This window comes from Phocoena phocoena, chromosome 18 (genome assembly GCF_963924675.1).
Source record: "Phocoena phocoena chromosome 18, mPhoPho1.1, whole genome shotgun sequence".
Taxonomy (NCBI): Eukaryota; Metazoa; Chordata; class Mammalia; order Artiodactyla; family Phocoenidae; genus Phocoena; species Phocoena phocoena.
The window spans coordinates 5,025,646-5,045,781 of NC_089236.1; the positions used below are offsets into that span (position 1 = coordinate 5,025,646).

Below are 20,136 nucleotides of genomic sequence, written 5' to 3' on the forward strand. Positions count from 1 at the left end.
ATGTCTTCATCTATGAGTACTGAGATTAAAGTAGAAATAAAATAAGCCAGAAAAATCACCTTATAAACAGCATGAAGTTTTGAAATGTGGCACCGATGTAATCTGGGAAAGCCTTATCCAAACCCCGAACGCATCCGTTCCCAGCACTGCCGCCCCAGCGGCAGCACGTGCTGCCCGTCTTGGGCACGTGGAACTCATTTTCTGACTCAGTTAGTGAAAACAGAGCCACCAGAAGTCATCTGACCCAGCTGGCTGGGTCACAGTTTGGGCGGACTTCATTCTTTATTATAGCTCACATTGTGACAGCTGAGAATCTGAATTCTGAAAATGTGGTCTCACAAGGGTTAGTGAAGACGGGCACTGAGCTGGCAAACGGAAGGAAACCATTTCAATAACAAAGGACGAGCCTAGTGGTTTTGACCCTGTGTATATACCCAGCTGTGTCTGCAGCCCCTCACAAACAGAAACTCGACAAAAGCAAAGGGTTTTCTTTCCAAGCCCTAAAAAAAAGGAAGATGTTTGACTTAAAACCAACTTCAGAGTCTACACCAGGCTGCCAGGCCAGCAGACCACTGTCAGTGTGACTTTGTTCCTCTGCCCCTTCAGCATGGGGACCAACGCCGAGTGGCTCATGCCCACGGTCGACAGGCCGTTTACGGCCACGATCATGTCTCCACACCTGCACAACGACAGACAGAGACAGTCACTGTTTCTGTGATTCTGAAACTGTTATCCCGGGACTTGCTTCGCAGGAAAACCACTTAACCACTGTCAACGAGTAGGCTACACTGTTTACTTTGAGAGACATCTGGGGTGATTTTTAAGCCTATGTTGGCTTTTCCTTGCCAATCAAGGACACCCCTTGCCAGCCTCTCCTCTAACCGGTAGATGATTTTAAGGGCAAGCAGAGTAATTTTCATATAAGCTTAAGCAACATATAGTTAAGAGAATAAATCTGCTGCCTCTTTTTTTTTTTTTTTTTTTTTTTTGTGGTACGCGGGCCTCTCACTGCTGTGGCCTCTCCCGTTGCGGAGCACAGGCTCCGGACGCGCAGGCTCAGCGGCCACGGCTCACGGGCCCAGCCGCTCCGCGGCACGTGGGGTCTTCCCGGACCGGGGCGTGAACCCACGTCCCCTGCATCAGCAGGCGGACTGTCAACCACTGTGCCACCAGGGAAGCCCTGCTGCCTCTTTTAAAAATACCAGATGATACATTTGGACGATGTTGCTGATTTTCATTGTTCATCCTTACTGCTCATACATTCAAGGGCTCAATTAAATTGAGAATAAGACCCGCACCTCCTGTCAGCTACGCACGCTCACGGTCCTCCAAGGCGAATTACCACAAATGGATGATGAATCCGAAGACCTTTCTAGCCTTTATGATTTTTAGTCTTTAGTTTGAATACAAATATGCTACTTTACTGTGAGCTACTTCAGTTTCTTTTTGGAAGTAAGTGGAAGGTAGTTTATAATTTGCATGAGACCCAGACTGGTTGAGTAACTTGGTTAAGTCATCCCCCCATCCCTCTTTCCTCCTAAAATGATGATGTTTTTCCACCGGTGTCAGGGCAAGACTGAGCTGGAGCATACTAACCCTGATCGACCTGTCCCGATATTCTCGAGCTGTGGCTCTGTGTTTGCAAACAGTGTAAACTCCCCATTTGTGCCGCACGCTGACGAGGCTGTCAGCATCCACTTTTTAAGAACCGTTTCTTTCATCCAAAACTAGGCACTAAGAACTTGGTCACCCGTCTCCTCTGCTTGTGTAACCTCTTGATATAAGACCTCTTTCTTCTCACGGTGCCTGAGCCTTGAAAAAGAGGCGGCACAGAGATTGAGAGAGTACTTTTTGCCCAGTGGTGACAGTAGCGGGGCTGAATGGCAAAGGCTCTGAGCCACACGGTCCTGGTTTAAATCACTGTCAACTACTTCCAGCTGTTCCGACTGTGGGCAGGTTTTTAACCTGTCGAAGCCTCAGTTATCTTGCGTATAAAATAGGAACCACAGCAGCACTTACCTCCCAGGTTACTAAGAAGATTCAGTAACCCGTGCCCAGCACCTAGTCCTGTGCCTGGCCCGCACATCATCCATCCAGTGTTGACGAAGACTTTACTACATATGCAAGGCCCTGTGATGGCTGCCAGGGATATAACAAGAAATGCAACAAAACCCCTCCCATGTGGACTTGCATAAACTGAATGTTAGGCTGACATAAGTGCTGCAGAGAAAAAGTTACCTAATGACAGGACTGGACCCGAGTGTTCAGAGCAAGTTGTCACGTCACAGTGTGTCCAAACGACTCAGCTTTATTTTGTTAATCTAATAACAGGCACTGAACCTATGAGTGCCAAGATGGTAAAGGTGATGCTTCAGTCTAGATCAGGGCTGGCAAACTGTTCTGTAAAGGGCCAGATGGTAGATAAATATCTCAGGCTCTGCGAATCACTCGGCTCTGCCAGCGTGGCTCGGAAGCAGCCATGGGTGATAACGCAAACGAGTGAGCGTGGGCATGTTCCAATAAAACTTTATAAAAACAGACACCAGGCTGGATTTGGAGCTGACCCCAGTCTAGAATAAACACAAAGTACATCATTAAACATAACAAGACTCACTTTAATCTTCCATCGTAATAAGCAGGAGTTCCCAAGACAATGGTTTTAATGAAGAAAGGCTGATTGGTGTGGTTTTCTTCATATCCACCAACGATACTGAAGCCCCAGCTTCCCAAGTAACTTCTTCGCAAAACTATATCATGGCAGCTGTGAAGGGCACTATAAACAAAAACAGAAATCGAGAAAAATTAGTGGGAAGGCTTTTTATAGTCTGTTCACCTTTGTTATAACTACACACCATGTTACGTGCATCATTGCTGGGGAGCAATAAACAACATGCTAGAACTTCTCATCTGGCCTACTTTCTTAGCTCAGTGATCAGCATTTAAAAAGGCTCCTGGGATGCAGAAGAGTCCCACACAGTGGCCTGATATTTTAGGACAGTGCAGGTTATTTTCATTATTCTGAATCTTCTGCAAAAAAAACAAAACACAGATGAGCAGTTGTCTGGTACACCCAGCAAATCATAGTGGAAGAGCCTCCCTCTTAGGAAAACCAGAGCTGCTACCCTAGGTGGCGGCCCCTGTGAGCCACAGTTGTTGAGTACGGGTTTGCATACAATAGAGACCTCCGAGAATCCACAGAACAGTGGCTGTTTATTGACAGGTATTCTTTTGACACAGGTGGGCTCAAAAACAGGTTTTGCTATCCTGTGTATTTGTTTGTTAACTTTATATTGGAATGTAGTTGATTTACAGTGTTGTTTCAGGTGCACAGCTAAGTGATTCAGTTGTACATACATACATAGCCATTCTTTTCAGAGTCTTTTCCCATATAGGTTATTACAGAGTATTGCATAGAGTTCCCTGTGCTACACAGTAGGTCTTTGTTGGTTATCTATTTTATATGTAGTAGTGTGTTTATGTTAACCCCAAACTGCTAATTTATCCCTCCCCACCATGTTTCCCTTTGGTAACTGGAAGTGTGTTTTCGAAGTCCATGACTCTGTTTCTGTTTTGTAAATAAGTTGATTTGTATCATTTTTTTAAGATTCCATGTATAAGTGACATATGATAATTGTCTTTCTCTGTCTGACTTCACTTAGTATGATAATCTCTAGGTCCATCCATGTTGTTGCAAATGGCATTATTTCACTCTTTTTATGGCTGAGTAGTATTCCATTGTATACACGTACCACATCTTTATCTGTTCCTCTGTCGATGGACGTTTAGGTTGTTTCCATGTCTTAGCTATTGTAAATAGAGCTGCAGTGAACATTGGGGTGCCTGTATCTTTTTGAATTATGGTTTTCTCTGGATATATGCCCAGGAGTGGGACTGCTGGATCGTATGGTAGCTCTGTTTTTAGTTCTCTAAGGAACCTCCATACTGTTCTCCATAGTGGTTGTACCAATTACATTCCCACCAACAGTGTTGTTGGGTTCCCTTTTCTCTACACCCTTTCCAGCATTTATTGTTTGTAGACTTTTTAATGATGGCTATTCTAACTGGTGTGAGGTGATACCTCATTGTAATTTTGATTTGCATTTTTCTAATAATTAGCAATTCTGAGCCTATTTTCATGTGCTATGTGGCCATCTGTATGTCTTCTTTGGAGAAATGTCTGTTTAGATCTGCCCATTTTTTAAATTGGGTTTTTTTTTTAATATAGAGCTGCATAAGCTATTTGTATATTTTGGAGATTAATCCCTTGTCAGTCGCATGGTTTGCAAATATTTTCTCCCATTCTGTGGGTTGTCTTTTCATTTTGTTTATAGTTTCCTTTGTTGTGCAAAAGCTTTTAAGTTTAATTAGGTCCCATTTGTTTATTTTTGTTTTTATTTTCATTACTCTAGGAGGTGGATCCAAAAAGATATTGCTGTGATTTATGTCAAAGAGTATTCTGCCTGTGTTTTCCCTTTAGAGTTTTAAAGTATCTAGCCTTACATTTAAGTCTTTAATCCATTTTGAGTTTATTTTTGTGTATGGCGAGACCTGTGTATGGTGTATCTTCATTGATTTACATGCAGCTGTCCAACTTTCCCAACACCACTTGCTGAAGAGACTCTTTCTCCATTGTGTATTCTTGCCTCCTTTGTCAAAGATTAATTGACTGTAGGTGTATGGGTTTATTTCTGGGCTCTCTATTCTGTTCCATTGATCCATATGTCTGTTTTTGTGCCAGTACCACCCTGTTTTAATTACTGTAGCTTTGTAGTACTGTCTGAAGTCTGGGAGGGTTATGCCTTCTGCTTTGTCTTTTTCTTCAGGATTACTTTGGCAATTCTGGGTCTTTTATGGTTCCATATGAATTTTAGATTATTCTAGTTCTGTGAAAAATGTCATTTTATAGGGATTGCATTAAATATATAGATTGCTTTGGGTAGTATGGCCATTTTAACAATATTCTTCCAATCGATATCTTTCCATTTCCTTGAGTCATCTTCAGTTTCTTTATTCACGTTTTATAGTTCTCAGGGTGTAAGTCTGTCACCTCCTTGGTCAGGTTCGTTCCTAAGTATTTTATTTTGGGGGGTGCAATTTTAAAAGGTATTGTTTTTTACATTCCCTTTCTGATAGTTCATTGTTGGTGTAAAGAAATGCAGCTGATTTCTGAATGTTAATCTTGTATACTGCTAACTTGCTGAGTTCGTTGATCAGTCCTAGTAGTTTGTGTGTGGAGTTTTTCTCATATAGTATCATATCATCTGCATATAATGACAATTTTACCTCTTCCTTTCCAATTTGGATACCTTTTATTTCTTGTCTGATTGTTGAGGCTAGGACTTTCAATACTATGTTGAATAGAAGAGATAAGTGGGCATCCTTGTCTTGTTCCAGATTTTAGCAGGAAGGCTTTCAGCTTTTCACCATTTAGTGTTATGTTGGCTGTGGGTCTGTCATAAATAGCTTTCACTATATTGAGATATGTTCCCTCTATACCCACTTTTGTAAGAGTTTTTTTTTTTTTAAATCACGAGTGGATGTTGAATTTTGTCAAATGCTTTTTCTCCATCTGTTGAGATGATTACGTGGTTTTTGTCTTTTGTTGATGTGGTATATCGCATTGATTTGCTTATGTTGAACCATCCTTGCGAGCTTGGGGTGAGTCCCACTTGGTCATAGTGTATGATCTTATGTGTTATTTTCTTGAGAATTTCTGCATCTATATTCATCAAAGATATTGGCCTGTAGTTTTCTTTTTCGGTCGTGTCTTTGTCTGGTTTTGGTATCAGGGTGATGATAGCTTTATAGAATGTCTTTGGGAGTGTTCCCTCCTCTTCAGTTTTCTGGGAGAGTTTGAGAAGTACTGGTGTAAGCTCCTTTCTGTACGTTTGGTAGAATGCGCCTGTGAAGCCATCTGGGTCCTGGACTTCTTGTTTGTAGGGAACTTTAAAATTGCAGATTCTATCTCACTTCTAGTGACTGCTCTGTTCAAATTACCTATTTCTTCTTGATTGTTTTGGTGGGCTGTTTGTTTCTAGAAACTTGTCCATTTCTTCTAGGTTGCTGAATTTGTTGGCATATAATTGTTCATAGTATTCCCTTATGGTTTTTGTATTTCTGCGCTATTGTTATGTCTCCTTTTTCATTTCTTATTTTGTATATTTGGGTTCTTTCTCTTTTCTTCTTGGTGAGCCTGGCCAGATCCTTTCAAAGAACCAGCTCTTGGTTTTACTGATTATTTTTCTATTGTTCTTCTAATCTCTATTTTATTGATTTCTCCTCTGATCTTTATTATTTCCTCCTCCTGCTGACTTTAGGTTTTGTTTGTCCTTCTTATTCTTTTATTAGGTTGTTTATTTGAGATGAAGGCCTGTATTGCTATGAACTTCTGAGAACTGCTTTTGCTGCATCCCGTAGATATTGTATGGTTGTGTTTTCACTGTAATTTATCTCAAGGTATTTTTTAATTTCCTCTTTGATTTCCTTGTTGACCCACTGGTTTTTTAGTAGCATATTGTTTAGTCTCCATGTAACCATTCCCCCCCCCCCCCCATTTCTTTTTCTGTGGTTAATTCCTAGTTGCATGCCATTGTGGTCAGAAAGGATGCTTCAGATAATTTCTATACTCTTAAATTTGATGAGGCTTGTATTTTGCCCTAGTATGTGGTCAATCCTAGAGAATGTTCCATGTGTACTTGAAAAGAATTGTGTATTCTGGGTTTTTTTTGGTTGTAATGTCCTGAATATATAAATGAAGTCTAACTGTTCTGTCAGTTAGGATCTTTATTGCTTTACTGATTTTCTGTCTAGAAGATCTGTCCACTGATGTGAGTGGGCTGTTAAAGTCTCCTACTGTTATTGTATTCCTGTCCATTTCTCCCTTTCGTTGTTAGTATTTATGTATTTGGGTGCTCCTACAATAGGTACATACATATATGTTGATTAGTGTCAAATCCTCTTCTTGTACTGATCCTTTTATCACTATATAGTGTCCTTCTTTATCTTTCTTTGTGGCCTTTGTTTTAAAGTCTAGTTTGTCTGAGTATTACAACCCCTGCTTTCTTGTCATTTCCATTTGCGTGAAATATCTTTTTCCATTCCCCCACTTTCAATGTATGTGTCCTTTGCCCTAAAGTGGGTCTCTTGTAGGCAGCATATTGTGGGCTCTTTTTTTTTTTAATCCAATCTGCTACTCTGTGTCTTTTGATTGCAGCATTTAATCATTGACATTTAAGGTAATTATTGATAGATACGTATTTACTGCCATTTTAAACCTTGTTTTCTCATTGGTTTTATACTTCTTCTTTGTCCCTTTTTCTTTAGTGGTTTAATGATTTTCTTTTGTATTATACTTATGTTCTCTTTGGTTTCTGTGAATCTATTGTATACTTTTGATTTGTGGTTAACCCTGTTTTTCAAGTATGTTACCCCCTTCCTATATCTATTTGCCTTAGATTGAGCCTATATTATGACTGCCAAACACATTCTAGGAAAAAAAAGTCTACATTTTCTTACTCTCCTCCCCCACGTTTTATGATTTTGGTGTCCTCTTTTACATCTTCATGTTCATCCTTTTGCTGTTCATTGTGATTATCATCACTTTCACAGAATTTTTTTTTTTAATCTGTGTACTGGCTTATTTAAGTGATTTTCTTTCCACTTGTGACTTTCTCTTTTCTATAGATTCTTCTTTTTTATTTGGAGAAGACCTTTCAATGTTTCCTTTAGGATAGGTTTAGTATTGCTGTATTCTTTTAGTTTCTGCTTGTCTGAGAAATTCTTTCTCTCTCCTATTCTAAATGATAATCTTGCTGGGTAGAGTATCCTGGGTTGCATACTTTTCCCTTTCAGGACTTTGAAATCTTGCTACTCCGTTCTGGCCTGCAACGTTTCTGTAGAGAAATCAGCTGATAGCCTTATGGGGGCTTCCTTTATTATTAACTCTTTTTGTCTTGCTGCCTTTAGAATCTTCTCTTTAACTTGTGCCATTTTTATTATAATATGTCTTGGTATAGGTCTGTTTGGGTTTATCTTGTTTATCCTGTACCTGGATATCTGTTTCCTTCTTTAGGTTGGGGAAGTTTTCAGCCACAATTTTTTCAAATACATTTCGGTCCCCTTTTCTGTTTCTTCCCCTTCTGGAATTCATATTGTAAGTAGATTGACCCACTTTATCCCATACGTCTCTTATATTGCTTTCATTATTTTTCGTTTGGTTTTCTGTCTGCTGTCCTGATTGGGTGATTTTCATTATTCTACCTTCCAGGTCACTTATTCGTTTTTCTGCCTTATTCATTCTGTTGTTCATTGCCTTTAGCTCAGCTTTCATCTCTGCAAATGAGTTTTCTGGGTTCCTCTTTATAGTTTCTAGCTCATTTTTACAGTACTCTGCATTTCTGTCCACAGCCTTTCTTAATTCCTTCAGTCTAATAGACACCCATTTCAACAAGGAGATAATGAAAATACTGAAGAGGTCTGTTTCATTGTTTGTTCTTTCTGGGGAATTCTCTTGGTCATTTAATTGGGAGTGGTTCCTCTGTTTCTCCATTTTACTTACATTTCTTATATTGTATTTCTTATATTTAGTTATGTATCTCTCACTCTGTGGCCTTGGAGCGCTGTTTATATTTAGGGGCGTTGCTGTGTAGCGTGTGTGGGTTTAGTATATTTGGTGCGAGGGTTGTCTTTAGTATGGATGCATGTAGCCTATCTCCTCAGCATGTGCTGATCATTAGCCCCTTGACAGGGAGTGTGCTGATGCCTGGTCCTGGGATTCTGGGTGGTGGTGGCAGCTCAGGCTCACCCCTGGAGCACATGATGGGAGCGGAGGTAGCGCACGACCACTCCTGTAGTCCAGGAGGGAGGTGGTAGTGGCTTGTGACTGCCCCTGGCGTCTGGGCAGGAGGCGGCTTGCTACTGCTCCTGGAGCCTGTGCAGGCAGTGTCCTGACCTCTGAGCACACACACAGGGGAAAGGGCTACAGTGGAAGGTCCTGCCCCTCCCCTTGTGCATCCCCCAAACAATGGTGCCTGGCCTCTAAGGTGGCCCAGGCTTCCTCCATGTGTACCCTCAGGTGCAGTCACAGTAGATTTCAGCCCCCCATCCCCCGCGGCTGTTTCTGCACAGCCAACCCCAGTCCTCTCCCCAGGTCTGATCTCCAAAGGCCAAGTTCCACCTGCACGGGCAGACATGTGTCTGGGGAGTGCAGGGTGGTGGCACTGACCACCTGTGCAGTCTTCCCACTGCTCTGGCTGCCATAAAACCAGCTGCTGCGTTCTCCTCTGAGGTTCTGAAGCTCCCCTTCTGTCCTGGCTAATCTTCCCACTGGTGAGGGGGCCTTCCAGGATGCAGGAACCTTTCCTCTTTCACAGCTCCCTCCCAGGGGCACAGGTCCTGTCCTGATTCCTGTCTCACTTTCTTTTTCTCTTTCTTTTGTCCTACCTGGTTATGTGAAGATTTTCTTGCCCTTTCAGCAGTCTGAGGTCTTCTGCCAGCATTCAGTAGATACTCTGTGAGAATTGTTCCACATGTAGATGTATTTGTGGGAGAAGGTGAGCCTCCCGTCCTACTACTTCGCCATCTTGATCACTTATCCATTTTTCCTTCTCAGGATTGCTTTGGCTTTTGGGGGTCTTTTGTGTTTCCATACAAATTTTTAAATTTTTTTAGTTCTGTGAAAAATGCCGTTGGTAATTTGGTAGGGATTGCATCGACTCTGTAGAGTGCCTTGTACTATCCTGTGCATTTCTCATCTAAAATCTTTGTTATTCTTCCTGGCACATCAGAAAATGCTCTGAACAAAGGAGGAGGTACTGACCCCAAAACTAGCCTGGAATAACAAATAAGGAAAGCTACAAGAAGCATGGGGGTTTCTCCAGGACGCCATTGGTCTCGGCCTGTGCAGCGGCAGAGTTGGGCACTTGGGCAGAACTGTTCAGCATGAGGGTACAACTTCACACACAAAGTTCTGGGCTGAGTGTTTAATAAGATCAGTTAGGTTCCTTCTGACAGCTGACACCTCACAACTTAGATGGCATGTCTGCAGGAGTTGAATAGGAACCATTTAAATCTATGTTGACTTTTTAATGGGGAAAAAAAATCAGTTTTTAAACATATGAAGCAGTTAATCATCTCTGTCATGAAAAATCTCTCCACAGGGGCCCTAGAGTTCCCTGAAACAGTTATTCTATTACAGTTTTATGCCCTCTTACTTTCCTTCTTCTTTTAACTGAGAGGACAAGTCAGCAAGTTACATTAATAAATGAAATCCAATATCCTTGCTTTTTGTGTTATTCTTCATGTGAAAGTACTTTATAAACCGTATAGCACTGTATAAATGCTAGTTATTATAAATTTATTCCACATGAAGCTAGATGGCTCAGAAACGGGCATATTCTTATTGCTTAGTTTAAAGAATCAGTCATTTTCATACCAGTTTAAAAGTCAAAACGTTTCATCGTATTTCAGTTTTCAGGATTCTTCTGTACAATAAGAATCTAAACTGAGTTGGAAACAAATGAAGATGGTAATTCACATCCTCTCTACCTCAGTACCAAATTACACAACTACCACCTGGAGGTTCCAAAATGTCTCACGACCAGACACCGACCAACTACAGAATGTCCTGTCTGGTGAGCCGGTCATGAGCTGTGACCTCCTCCTAAAGGGGGTCAAGAGCAGGAACGCTTGAACACCAAGGGTGTGGCCTAAAGACTCTTATGTCCAATAAAAACTCAGTTTTACACTCCTTTTGTAGGAAGAGTAGGGCTTTTAGAAATACTTCTGGGGTAGGGAAAGGCCCCACACTTTGACCTATTTTTTCCGGTGAAAAAATGCACATAAATCTAAGCATGTATCAGAGTGAATGTTGGTAAAGCTGTTCTAAGCAAGAGACTGACCACCCGATCTCATAGCTGGCCCACTGGGGAGCCTTTTGTAGGAATGAACAGAATAGCTTTATTTATTTTTGTAAACAGAGGTAAGTCTTTTCAGCTTTGTTCTTAATTTGCTGTGCTATACCCTGATGAAGGTTGCAATTGCGATTTTCCATAAAACAACAGAAAAGCTGCAGTACCTGGGCAGCCCAAGCCACATGACCCATGACGGGGACCAGCTGGCATCATACTCATTCTCGCTGACAGTGCTGGGCTGCTCATCTGGGCCGTGGGCGGCCTCCTCCACAACCTGCACCTCCAGTGCTCTCAGGGCCACCGTGGGCGACGCGGCGCTGGCCTTCAGCATAGCCACAGCCTCACTGTGACTTAAACTGGTCAAATCGATGCCATTGATATTCAACAAGATGTCACCTGTTCAAATAAGGGAGCAAGAAAAATGAGCCGCCAAGTGATTACTTCCCTGTAAATCCTGCCATCTGTAAACTAATTAACAAAGGTTAGTTCCAAAAACTCAGATGACATAATAAGGGAAAAGACCATTTTTCTCTTTATAATTCTTAGAATACTGAGGAAAAATCCAATTCATGGACAACACTCCAAAACAATTCAAAAATTTTAAACAATTCAAAAATTTTAAATAATGTAATAGTATGTAGGAAAAGGTTTGGCTCGAGGCTCTGGAATTCAGTTGGGGTCCACATCATCAGCCCTGGTATAGCTGTGGACGGGCCCTGGCCACCTTCATTTCTCTTCTTACCCTTCCTTCCAATTAGAAAGTGATTTGATCTTTTGCTCTTAGAAGGGAATTTTTAATACATGCTACTTTATATTGATACGGTTTTATACATCTAGACAGCCCTACATAGTTCACTCAGTGCAATCATCTCAGTATGTAGAGAAGATACCCTTGGGCCTACACAAAGAAATGAAACTTGTGATTTGAACATGTCCTGCTTGAAGAAGAAAAGTAGTCTTTGTTGCTCTGCCAAGTAATACAATAAAAAAGAGCAATGAGGCTCATATAAAAGGTCAGGAAGGAAAGGATTCGTTTTATAGGAAGCACAAACGTTTGTACTAAGAAAGCCCGCGGAAAATCCTGCTCCCCCAATTCATCATTTTTCAGATTATTAAAGCAAAACATTCTCTTTGTAGGAAACTTCGAAAACATAAAATAACAAGAAGGAAATAAAATTACCTCAAATTCCACAACAGAACAAATAACTTTAAAAAAGCCTTCTGAAGATATAATTCATATACCATTCAATTAAAGTCTGTAATTTTATGGTTTTATAGTCACAGAGTTGTACAACCATCATGTCATTTTTAGAAAATTTTTATCACCACCCCCAAAACCCTGAACCCATTAGTGATCAGTTCCCTTCCCTGAGTCCTAAACAACTACTAAGGTACTTAACATCTCTATAGATTTGCCTTTTCTGGATATTTCATATACATGGAATCATGTGGTCTTTTGTGACTGGCTTCTTTTACTTAGCATGTTTCCAAGATTCATTTATATTGTACAATGTGTCAGTATTTCATTCCTTTTTATGGCCAAATAATATTCCATTGTATGGATAAGGCAGTCTCTTCATCCATTCACCAGTAAATGGACATGTGGGATGTTTTTACTTTTTGGCTATTATGGAAAATACTGCTATAAACCTTCACGTACAAGTTTTTGTGTGAACATGCTTTCATTTCACTAGGAATGAGAAATTGCTGGGTCATATGACAACTGTTTAACTTTTTGAAGAACTGCTAAACTGTTTTACAAGACAGTTGTACTGTTTTACATTCTCTCTGGCAAATATATGAGAGTTTCGATTTCTTTACATCCTTGCCAAATGTTACTGTCTTTCTTTTCTACATTCAGCCTAGCGATGAATTTGCATTTCCCAGTAACTAATGTCACTGAGTATCTTTTCAAGTGATTATTGTCCATTTGTGTATTTTCTTGGGAGAAATGTCTATTCAGATCAGTTGCCCATTTTTAAATTGGGTTATTTGTCTTTTATTATTGAGCTATAAGGGTTCTGTAATCCCAAACTCCTAATTTATCCCTCCCCACCATGTTTCCCCTTCAGTGACTATAAGTTTGTTTTCAAAGTCTGTGAGTCTGTTTCTGTTTTGTAAATAAGTTGATTTGTATTTTTTTTAGATTCCCTATATAAGTTGATATCATATGATATTTGCCTTTCTCTATATGACTTCACTTAGTATGATAATCTCTAGGTCCATCCATGTTGCTGCAACTGGCACTATTTCGTCTTTTTAATGGCTGAGTAATATTCCACTGTAATATGTGCCACATCTTCTTTATCCATTCCTCTGTTGATGGACACTTAGGTTGCTTCCATGTGTTGGCTGTTGTAACTAGTGCTGATGTGAATATCGGGGTGCACATATCTTTTCGAATCATGCTGTTCTCCAAATACATGGCCAGGAATGGGATTGCAGGATATGGTAGCTCCTTTTTTATTTTTTAAGGGAGTCTCCATACTGTTCTCCATAGTGGTTGTACCAATTTACATTCCCACCAACACTGTAGGGAGGGTTCCTTTTTCTCCACACCCTCTCCAGCATTTATTATTTGTAGACTTTGTGATGATGGGCATTCTGACTGGTGTGAGGTGATATCTAGTAATTAGTGATGTTGAGCATCTTTTCACATGCCTTTTGGCCATCTGTAGATTAATAGACCATAAGTGCATGTATTTATTTCTGGGCTATCCTGTTGCGTTGATCTATATTTCTGTTTTTGTGCCAGTACCACACTGTTGTGATTACTGTAGCATTGTAGTATATAGTTTGAGGTCAGGGAGCCTGTTTCCTCCAGCTCCATTTTTCTTTCTCAAGATTGCTTTAGCTATTCGGGGCATTTTATGTTTTCATACAAATTTTAAAATTTACTGTTCTGTGAAAAATGCCATTGGTAATCTGATAGGAATTGCACTGAATCTGTTGATTGCCTTGGGTAGTACAGTCATTTTGACAGTATTGATTCTTCTGATCCAAGAACATGGTGTATCTTTCCATCTGTCTCATCCTTGATTTCTTTCATCAGTGTCTTACTTTTCAGAGTGCAGGTCTTTTGCCTCCTTAGGTAGGTTTATTCTTGGGTATTTTTATTCATTTTGATGGAGTGGTAATTGGGATTGTTTCCTTAATTCCTCTTTTTGATCTTTCATTGTTAGTGTATAGAAATGCAACAGATTTCTGTGTATTAATTTTGTATGCTGCTACTTTATCGAATTCATTGGTGAGCTGTAGTAGTTTTCTGGTAGCATGTTTAGGATTTTCTGTATATAGTGTCATGTCATCTGCAAACAATGACAGTTTCACTTCTTTTCCAATTTGGATTCCTTTTATTTCCTTTTCTCCTCTTGATTGCTGTGGCTAGGGCTTTCAAAACTATGTTGAGTAAAAGTGGCGAGAGTGGACATCCTTGTCTTGTTCCTGATCTTAGAGGAAATGCTTTCAGCTTCTCACCATTGAGTATGATGTTAGCTGTGGGTTTGTCATATGTGGCCTTTATGATGTTGAGGTAGGTTCCCTCCGTGCCCACTTTCTGGAGAGTTTTTATCATAAATGGATGTTGAATTCTGTCAAAAGCTTTTTCTGCATCTATTGAGATGATCATATGATTTTTATCCTTCAATTTGTTAATGTGGTGTATCACACTGATTGATTTGTGGACACTGAAAAATCCTTCCACCCCTGGGATAAATCCCACTTGATCATGGTGTATGATCCTTTTAATGTACTGTTGGATTGTTTGCTAGTATTTTGTTGAGGATTTTTGAGTCTATGTTCATCAGTGATATTGGCCTGTAATTTTCCTTTTTTGTGGTATCTTTGTCTGATTTTGGTATCAGGGTGATGGTGGCTTCACAGAATGAGTTTGGAAGTGCTCCTCCTCCTGCAATTTTTTGTAATAGTTTTGGAAGGATGGGTGTTAACTCTTGTCTAAATGCTTGATAGAATGCTCCTGTGAAGCCATCTGGTCCTGGACTTTTGTTTATTGGGAGTTTTTTAATGACAGATACAATTTCAGTACTTGTAATTGGTCTGTTCATATTTTTTTATATCTTCCTGGTTTAGTCTTGGGAGATTGCACCTTTCCTAAGAATTTGTCCATTTCTTCTAGGTTGTCCCTTATTGCCACAGAGTTGCTTGCAGTAGTCTCTACGGTCCTTTATATTTCTGTTGTGTTGGTTGTGGCTTCTTTTTTCATTTCTAATTTTATTGGTTTAGACCCTCTCCCTTTTTTTCTTGAGTCTGGCTAAAGGTTTATCAATTTTGTTCATCTTTTCAAAGAACCAGCTTTTAGTTTCATTGATTGTTTCTGTGTCTTTATTGCTTGTGTTTTTGGTGTCATATCTATGATAACCATTGATTAATCTGTTGCATAATCCAAGGCCATGAGGGTTTACACTTGATTTTCTTCTAAAAGTTTTAGCTCTTACATTTAGGTCTTGGATCAGTTAATATTTGTGTATGATTTCATTTTTGGAGAAATAGCTTTCAAGACTCACTTTTCCATATGAACCAAGTGTATGGAGAATGCTGTTGTTACCACTACCACCCCCACCCACACAAATTATATAGTATCAATCAGTGGGGGTTGTGAAACTGTGAATGAATTAATCCCTAAAAACAACTCCTTTTTATTAAGTTTGTCTCTGCTCCACCTCTTCTGTGATCCTCCTCCCACCCAGACACCTTTTTAATAGGCAACAAGTGTATTTCAGTGAGATGATCCTTCAAAGTATCTGGTCTACCATAATGCTGGAAGCATAAATCTCTTAGAGGGTCTTTTCCAACATAAAATAATCCAACAGTCAGAGTAACTGTTAGAAAGATTATTAAGCTTCAGCAATTTCCCTTTACGTTAGGCATTTTTCTAACCTTATAGAGAGGCTTTATGCTTCCATTACGTACAGGACATTTTAAAGGATTTTAAAAAGCCATGTTTAATAGGAAACTTTGTAGACATTATTTTTAAAAATGTGAGTTGACTTTGGGAGATGTGGTGAAACTGTACAAGATCCTAGCTTACCTCTCTTGATTCTGCCATCACGTGCAAGGCAGCCATGAGGTGGCACACTGGTCACAAAGATGGGCAGTTCCCCACTTTTACTTCCTCGGCCCCCAGCTACTGTCATTCCAAGGGACTCGTGTGGTTCCTTCTTTACAGTAATGTGTTTTTCTTGGCATGTAACACACTGGGCAAGATCCTGAACATGAAAGGAATAAATTTATTGGATAATGAATAATATATATAGTTGAAGTAATGACAGCTAAAGTAAAAACATAACGTGGCAATTTTAAAGTCATTAAAAAAAAATCACTATAGAACTGAAAGCAATACACAGTTCTTCAGAGGCCCATGAGCCCTGTGGATCACAATGGCAAACTTTGGACTACTGTATTTTCACAGGACTATATATGGAACTGAAAAACTCAGGACTGTTGACATAGGGGAAGTCAAAGTAAAATAAGCATATCATTTGTATAATTACCTTCAGCTCCCAGATGTAAAAGTAGATAATGCATTTGAATTTTAAGATTCTGAAGAGAAGCCAATTAATTTTACTTCCATTTTTCTCCTATATTCTTTGAGAGAAAAGTTGACATAGTATAAAAGTGTGGATTTTACTAACTGCCAGAAGAAAGCTACAGAGCTCTCTTCTGATTCTGACTAACAAGGGTTATTTATCAGAGCACTCAATCGTGAAGCAGGTGCAAATCTACCTTCAAAATTTGTGAAAAGATAAAAGGATGTGAAATAATTGAATTTCTGAAGTTAATAACAGGGAAATAAATCCCCAACAAACTATGTTCTCAGGGAAAAGCTATTTTTACTGACATTTGTTACTGTTACCTATTACTGAGATACTCCTGGAAGAAAAGGAGAATCTAAAATACCACTTTTCTGAACTAGAATTCAACAAAATCAAGGTGTACATATGCAATACGAATATTAAAATAACATTTATCGAAGGCTTAACTATGTGCAAAAAGCTCACAGCTTTACATGCGTCATTTCATTAATCTTCACAGTGGTCCTGAAAAGTAAGTACTATTATTGGCCCCATTTTATGGATGAGGAAGCAACTTAGAGAGGTCATGTAACTTGCCCCAAATCATACAACTGTAAGTTCCTGCATAGGGATTTGAGCAGATGCAAATATATAAACATATGCTTTGCATATGTGCACATAATATGTATACATATTGTTTATATGTACCCACACCACATGACTACTGTCCTGTTAAGTGTAACAGTGGAAGCTAATGTCTCAAAAGGTTTCCAACATTTATCAGCTCTGAGAAAATGCAGATAATAACATTAACAATATCAACAATAGAAATATGAGTTACCTTTACGGAATTATAACATGCCTTTAGTGACATTATTTGAAAGTGTTGACAAATCTGTGAATCAGGCCCTGGGACTGCAGGCCCATCTCCCTTGCTCTGGTCCTGGAATCCATGTACTCTTGAAATGTTATTAAGGGAACTACTGCAATAACAGCCTGGTGTTCCTAGAAAATGTTATGACCTAGTAGAAAACTTGGAAATGTCTTAAGGCAGTCTCCTGTTTAAAGGTATGAAACCTATCTTAGTATCCTTCAAAATTGGGCAAAACCCACTTTATTATGAAGACAACTCATGTAAACTCAGTCTTGAGTATATTTATAAGCAATTTTGGCTTGCAGGTATTTAATCAATTAAAGGTGGTTGTTTTATTCCTCTAGATGGCTCAGATATATATATACATTATTTTTTCCTCAGGAACCAAACCAGACTTCAAAGATTATACTCAGAACACTTCAAGGAAAGTTCTAAATCATACAGATGTTTATCTAAGCAGCTACTTAAGAGGCCTAGTAGCAGGCTAATGTACTGTAATTTTTAATGATGATTATAATCATCTGAACACGTTTTCTGGTGAATCTGTTTATTTTCCCTAGGAGACCCTTATTTTTCTAAATCAGGATTTTATATAACAAATGCAGTATATTAGTAGCAAATAGCTAACACTTGAAAGTACATTTCATGTGGCTGTTCTAACCAATAAGAGTTGCAGAGTACACAGAATAAGAATAAATTCAGCATTACTATTTAAAACATTGTCACAGAAAGTTAAAGACAATAAGAGCAGCAGAGTTGAGAGAAAAGTATGTTCCCCAAACAAATAAGCAGAGTTCTCTATATGGACGTTGGGATGACTAAGTACAGTTTTAAAAATTGTCTTAAAAGTCATGTCATAGACACTCGTATCTCAAATTATTATAAAATTCAGTGACATAAAAGGTTCAATAATCAATTTTTGCCTTATATTGTAATTTTAGGAATATATATATGTAATACATAAAGTAAGGACAAGCCATATGGAACTATTCAAAACTCCAAAACAATAACTCCTTTTTCATAGTCATCATCATGAAGGCAATATTATAGGTTTCCTTCATACTTTCAGTTCAGAAATGAGAACAAGTCTGTGGTTACATTTTCTTAAAAATATTAACTAAACCAAAGACCAGTGACAAGTCTATATACTTGAGCTCAGAAAACCAGATAAACCTGATGGGCGAAAAGTACTTGTGCCTTTAAGGGATGCTTTCTTAGGGTACCTGTGACATTCCAAAGGTAAGTATTCTCTCAAATACTGTACTTACATTAAGAAGTCATTTTAGCCCACAGGGAACTTCCTGTGGTTTTAAGCAGACCAACAGATGTTTTTGTTTAGTAACTTATAATTTTACTTAAAGAGAAGGACTTTGGAAGCTCATATTTAGCTTATATTTTCACACAGTTGAGTAAACATCATTTTAAAAATCCCAGGCTGGGACATCCATGGTGGTCCAGTGGTTAAGACTCCGTGCTTCCACTGCAGGGGGCACGGGTTTGATCCCACATGCCCAGCCGGAAAAAAAAGGAAACAAAAAACCAAAGAAACCCCAGCCTACCAGAAAGTGAGTTCAAATGAAGGAAACAATATCAAGAATGAACTACCAAAAAAAAAGAAGAATGAACTACCACCCTTTTAAAATTTCTGCAACTAAAGTGAGACAGTATCGAGATGCTCAGCACAGGTAAATGACCTTGGTATATATTATAAAACCGGTAAAATACTGAAGAAGCAGGGAAAATCCTCAACATACAGGAATTTTAAAATATTTAGGGTAGTCTTCCTACACTATTCATATAACAAAAAATATGCTATACATGTAGCTGTCGAAGTCTATGAGTTATATGTTTAATATGCACATATCAAGTCTGTTGTAGGCAAGCTATCCAGTTGCTAAGTACAGGCTGTCAATCATTGTCTTCACTATGCTTTTTCAGTTACATAACCAACTGTCACCTTTAAATGAGTAAGCCAAGATAAACCCCACTTTCAAGCAGAACTAAACAAACCGAAGATTTTTCTGGACACTCAAACATTTCTCATCAATCACCTGGCAGAGGGTCCTTCCCCACCAAGAAACTCTACTGGTTGAGGGACTGAGACAATGCAGTCACTCTCCAAGGCAGCAAATCACGTTGCGCATCCCAAGCAAACACCTAGTGCACTTTCTCCAACAGAGTTAACAGCCCTCCTAAATCTTCCCAGCTTGTAATGATCATCCTTTGAGGGTGGATGAATTAAGAACCACAAACAAGGCACCTTACCTTATGTGAGCTGGGTCTGTTGTAAGGCAGCGGCTGTGCGTGGTGCTGGCTGCTCTGAGTTCCTGCTTCTCGGACAGCGTTTCCAGGCTGGGGTTTCCCTGGTCTAGCAATGGTTAAATTCACCCTCTCGCCACTAGCCTGGAGAAAACACACAGACACAGCTGCCAGTCATTAACGATGCTTCTCATTTCACAAAGCACAGGCACTCTCCACCGAGCCAGTGCCTTGCCTGGGGGTGACTGCAGGCACCCGGTGGTCAGAGAAGGGAGCTCTTCTCGTGAGCTCATGTTTCAAGACGTCTGCAGCTGAGACGCATGTGCACGGCTCTTGGACAGACTCTCCCCAAGCCCGCTTCCACAACAACCCAGGCAAAGCAAACTGCCCTTGTTCTTTCCCCATGATTTCCTGAAGGGTAACTTTCTTCTGATACTTCTCTGCCCCTTCAGGGTTGGCCTTGGCGTTGTGAGGGAGAGAGCAAAGGAAAGAATAAATGAGGAAGAACTGATTCGAAACCTGATTAAAATCCACTGCGACTTTACAAATAAATTCCATGGTG

At 39.6% G+C, this 20,136-nt stretch overlaps 1 protein-coding gene across 1 annotated transcript in view; it reads right to left on the minus strand.

Annotated features, from left to right (window-relative positions):
- Nucleotides 1–543: 543 nt before the first annotated feature.
- Nucleotides 544–20,136, minus strand: part of LNX2 (ligand of numb-protein X 2) — a 41,476-nt gene continuing 21,883 nt past the window's right edge. The window contains exons 5-9 of the mRNA XM_065896148.1: nt 19,581–19,718; nt 15,958–16,135; nt 11,075–11,306; nt 2,615–2,773; nt 544–679 (exon numbers count right to left, since the gene is read on the minus strand). Coding sequence (XP_065752220.1) covers nt 544–679; nt 2,615–2,773; nt 11,075–11,306; nt 15,958–16,135; nt 19,581–19,718 — 843 coding nt within the window. The remainder of the gene's footprint in view (nt 680–2,614; nt 2,774–11,074; nt 11,307–15,957; nt 16,136–19,580; nt 19,719–20,136) is intronic.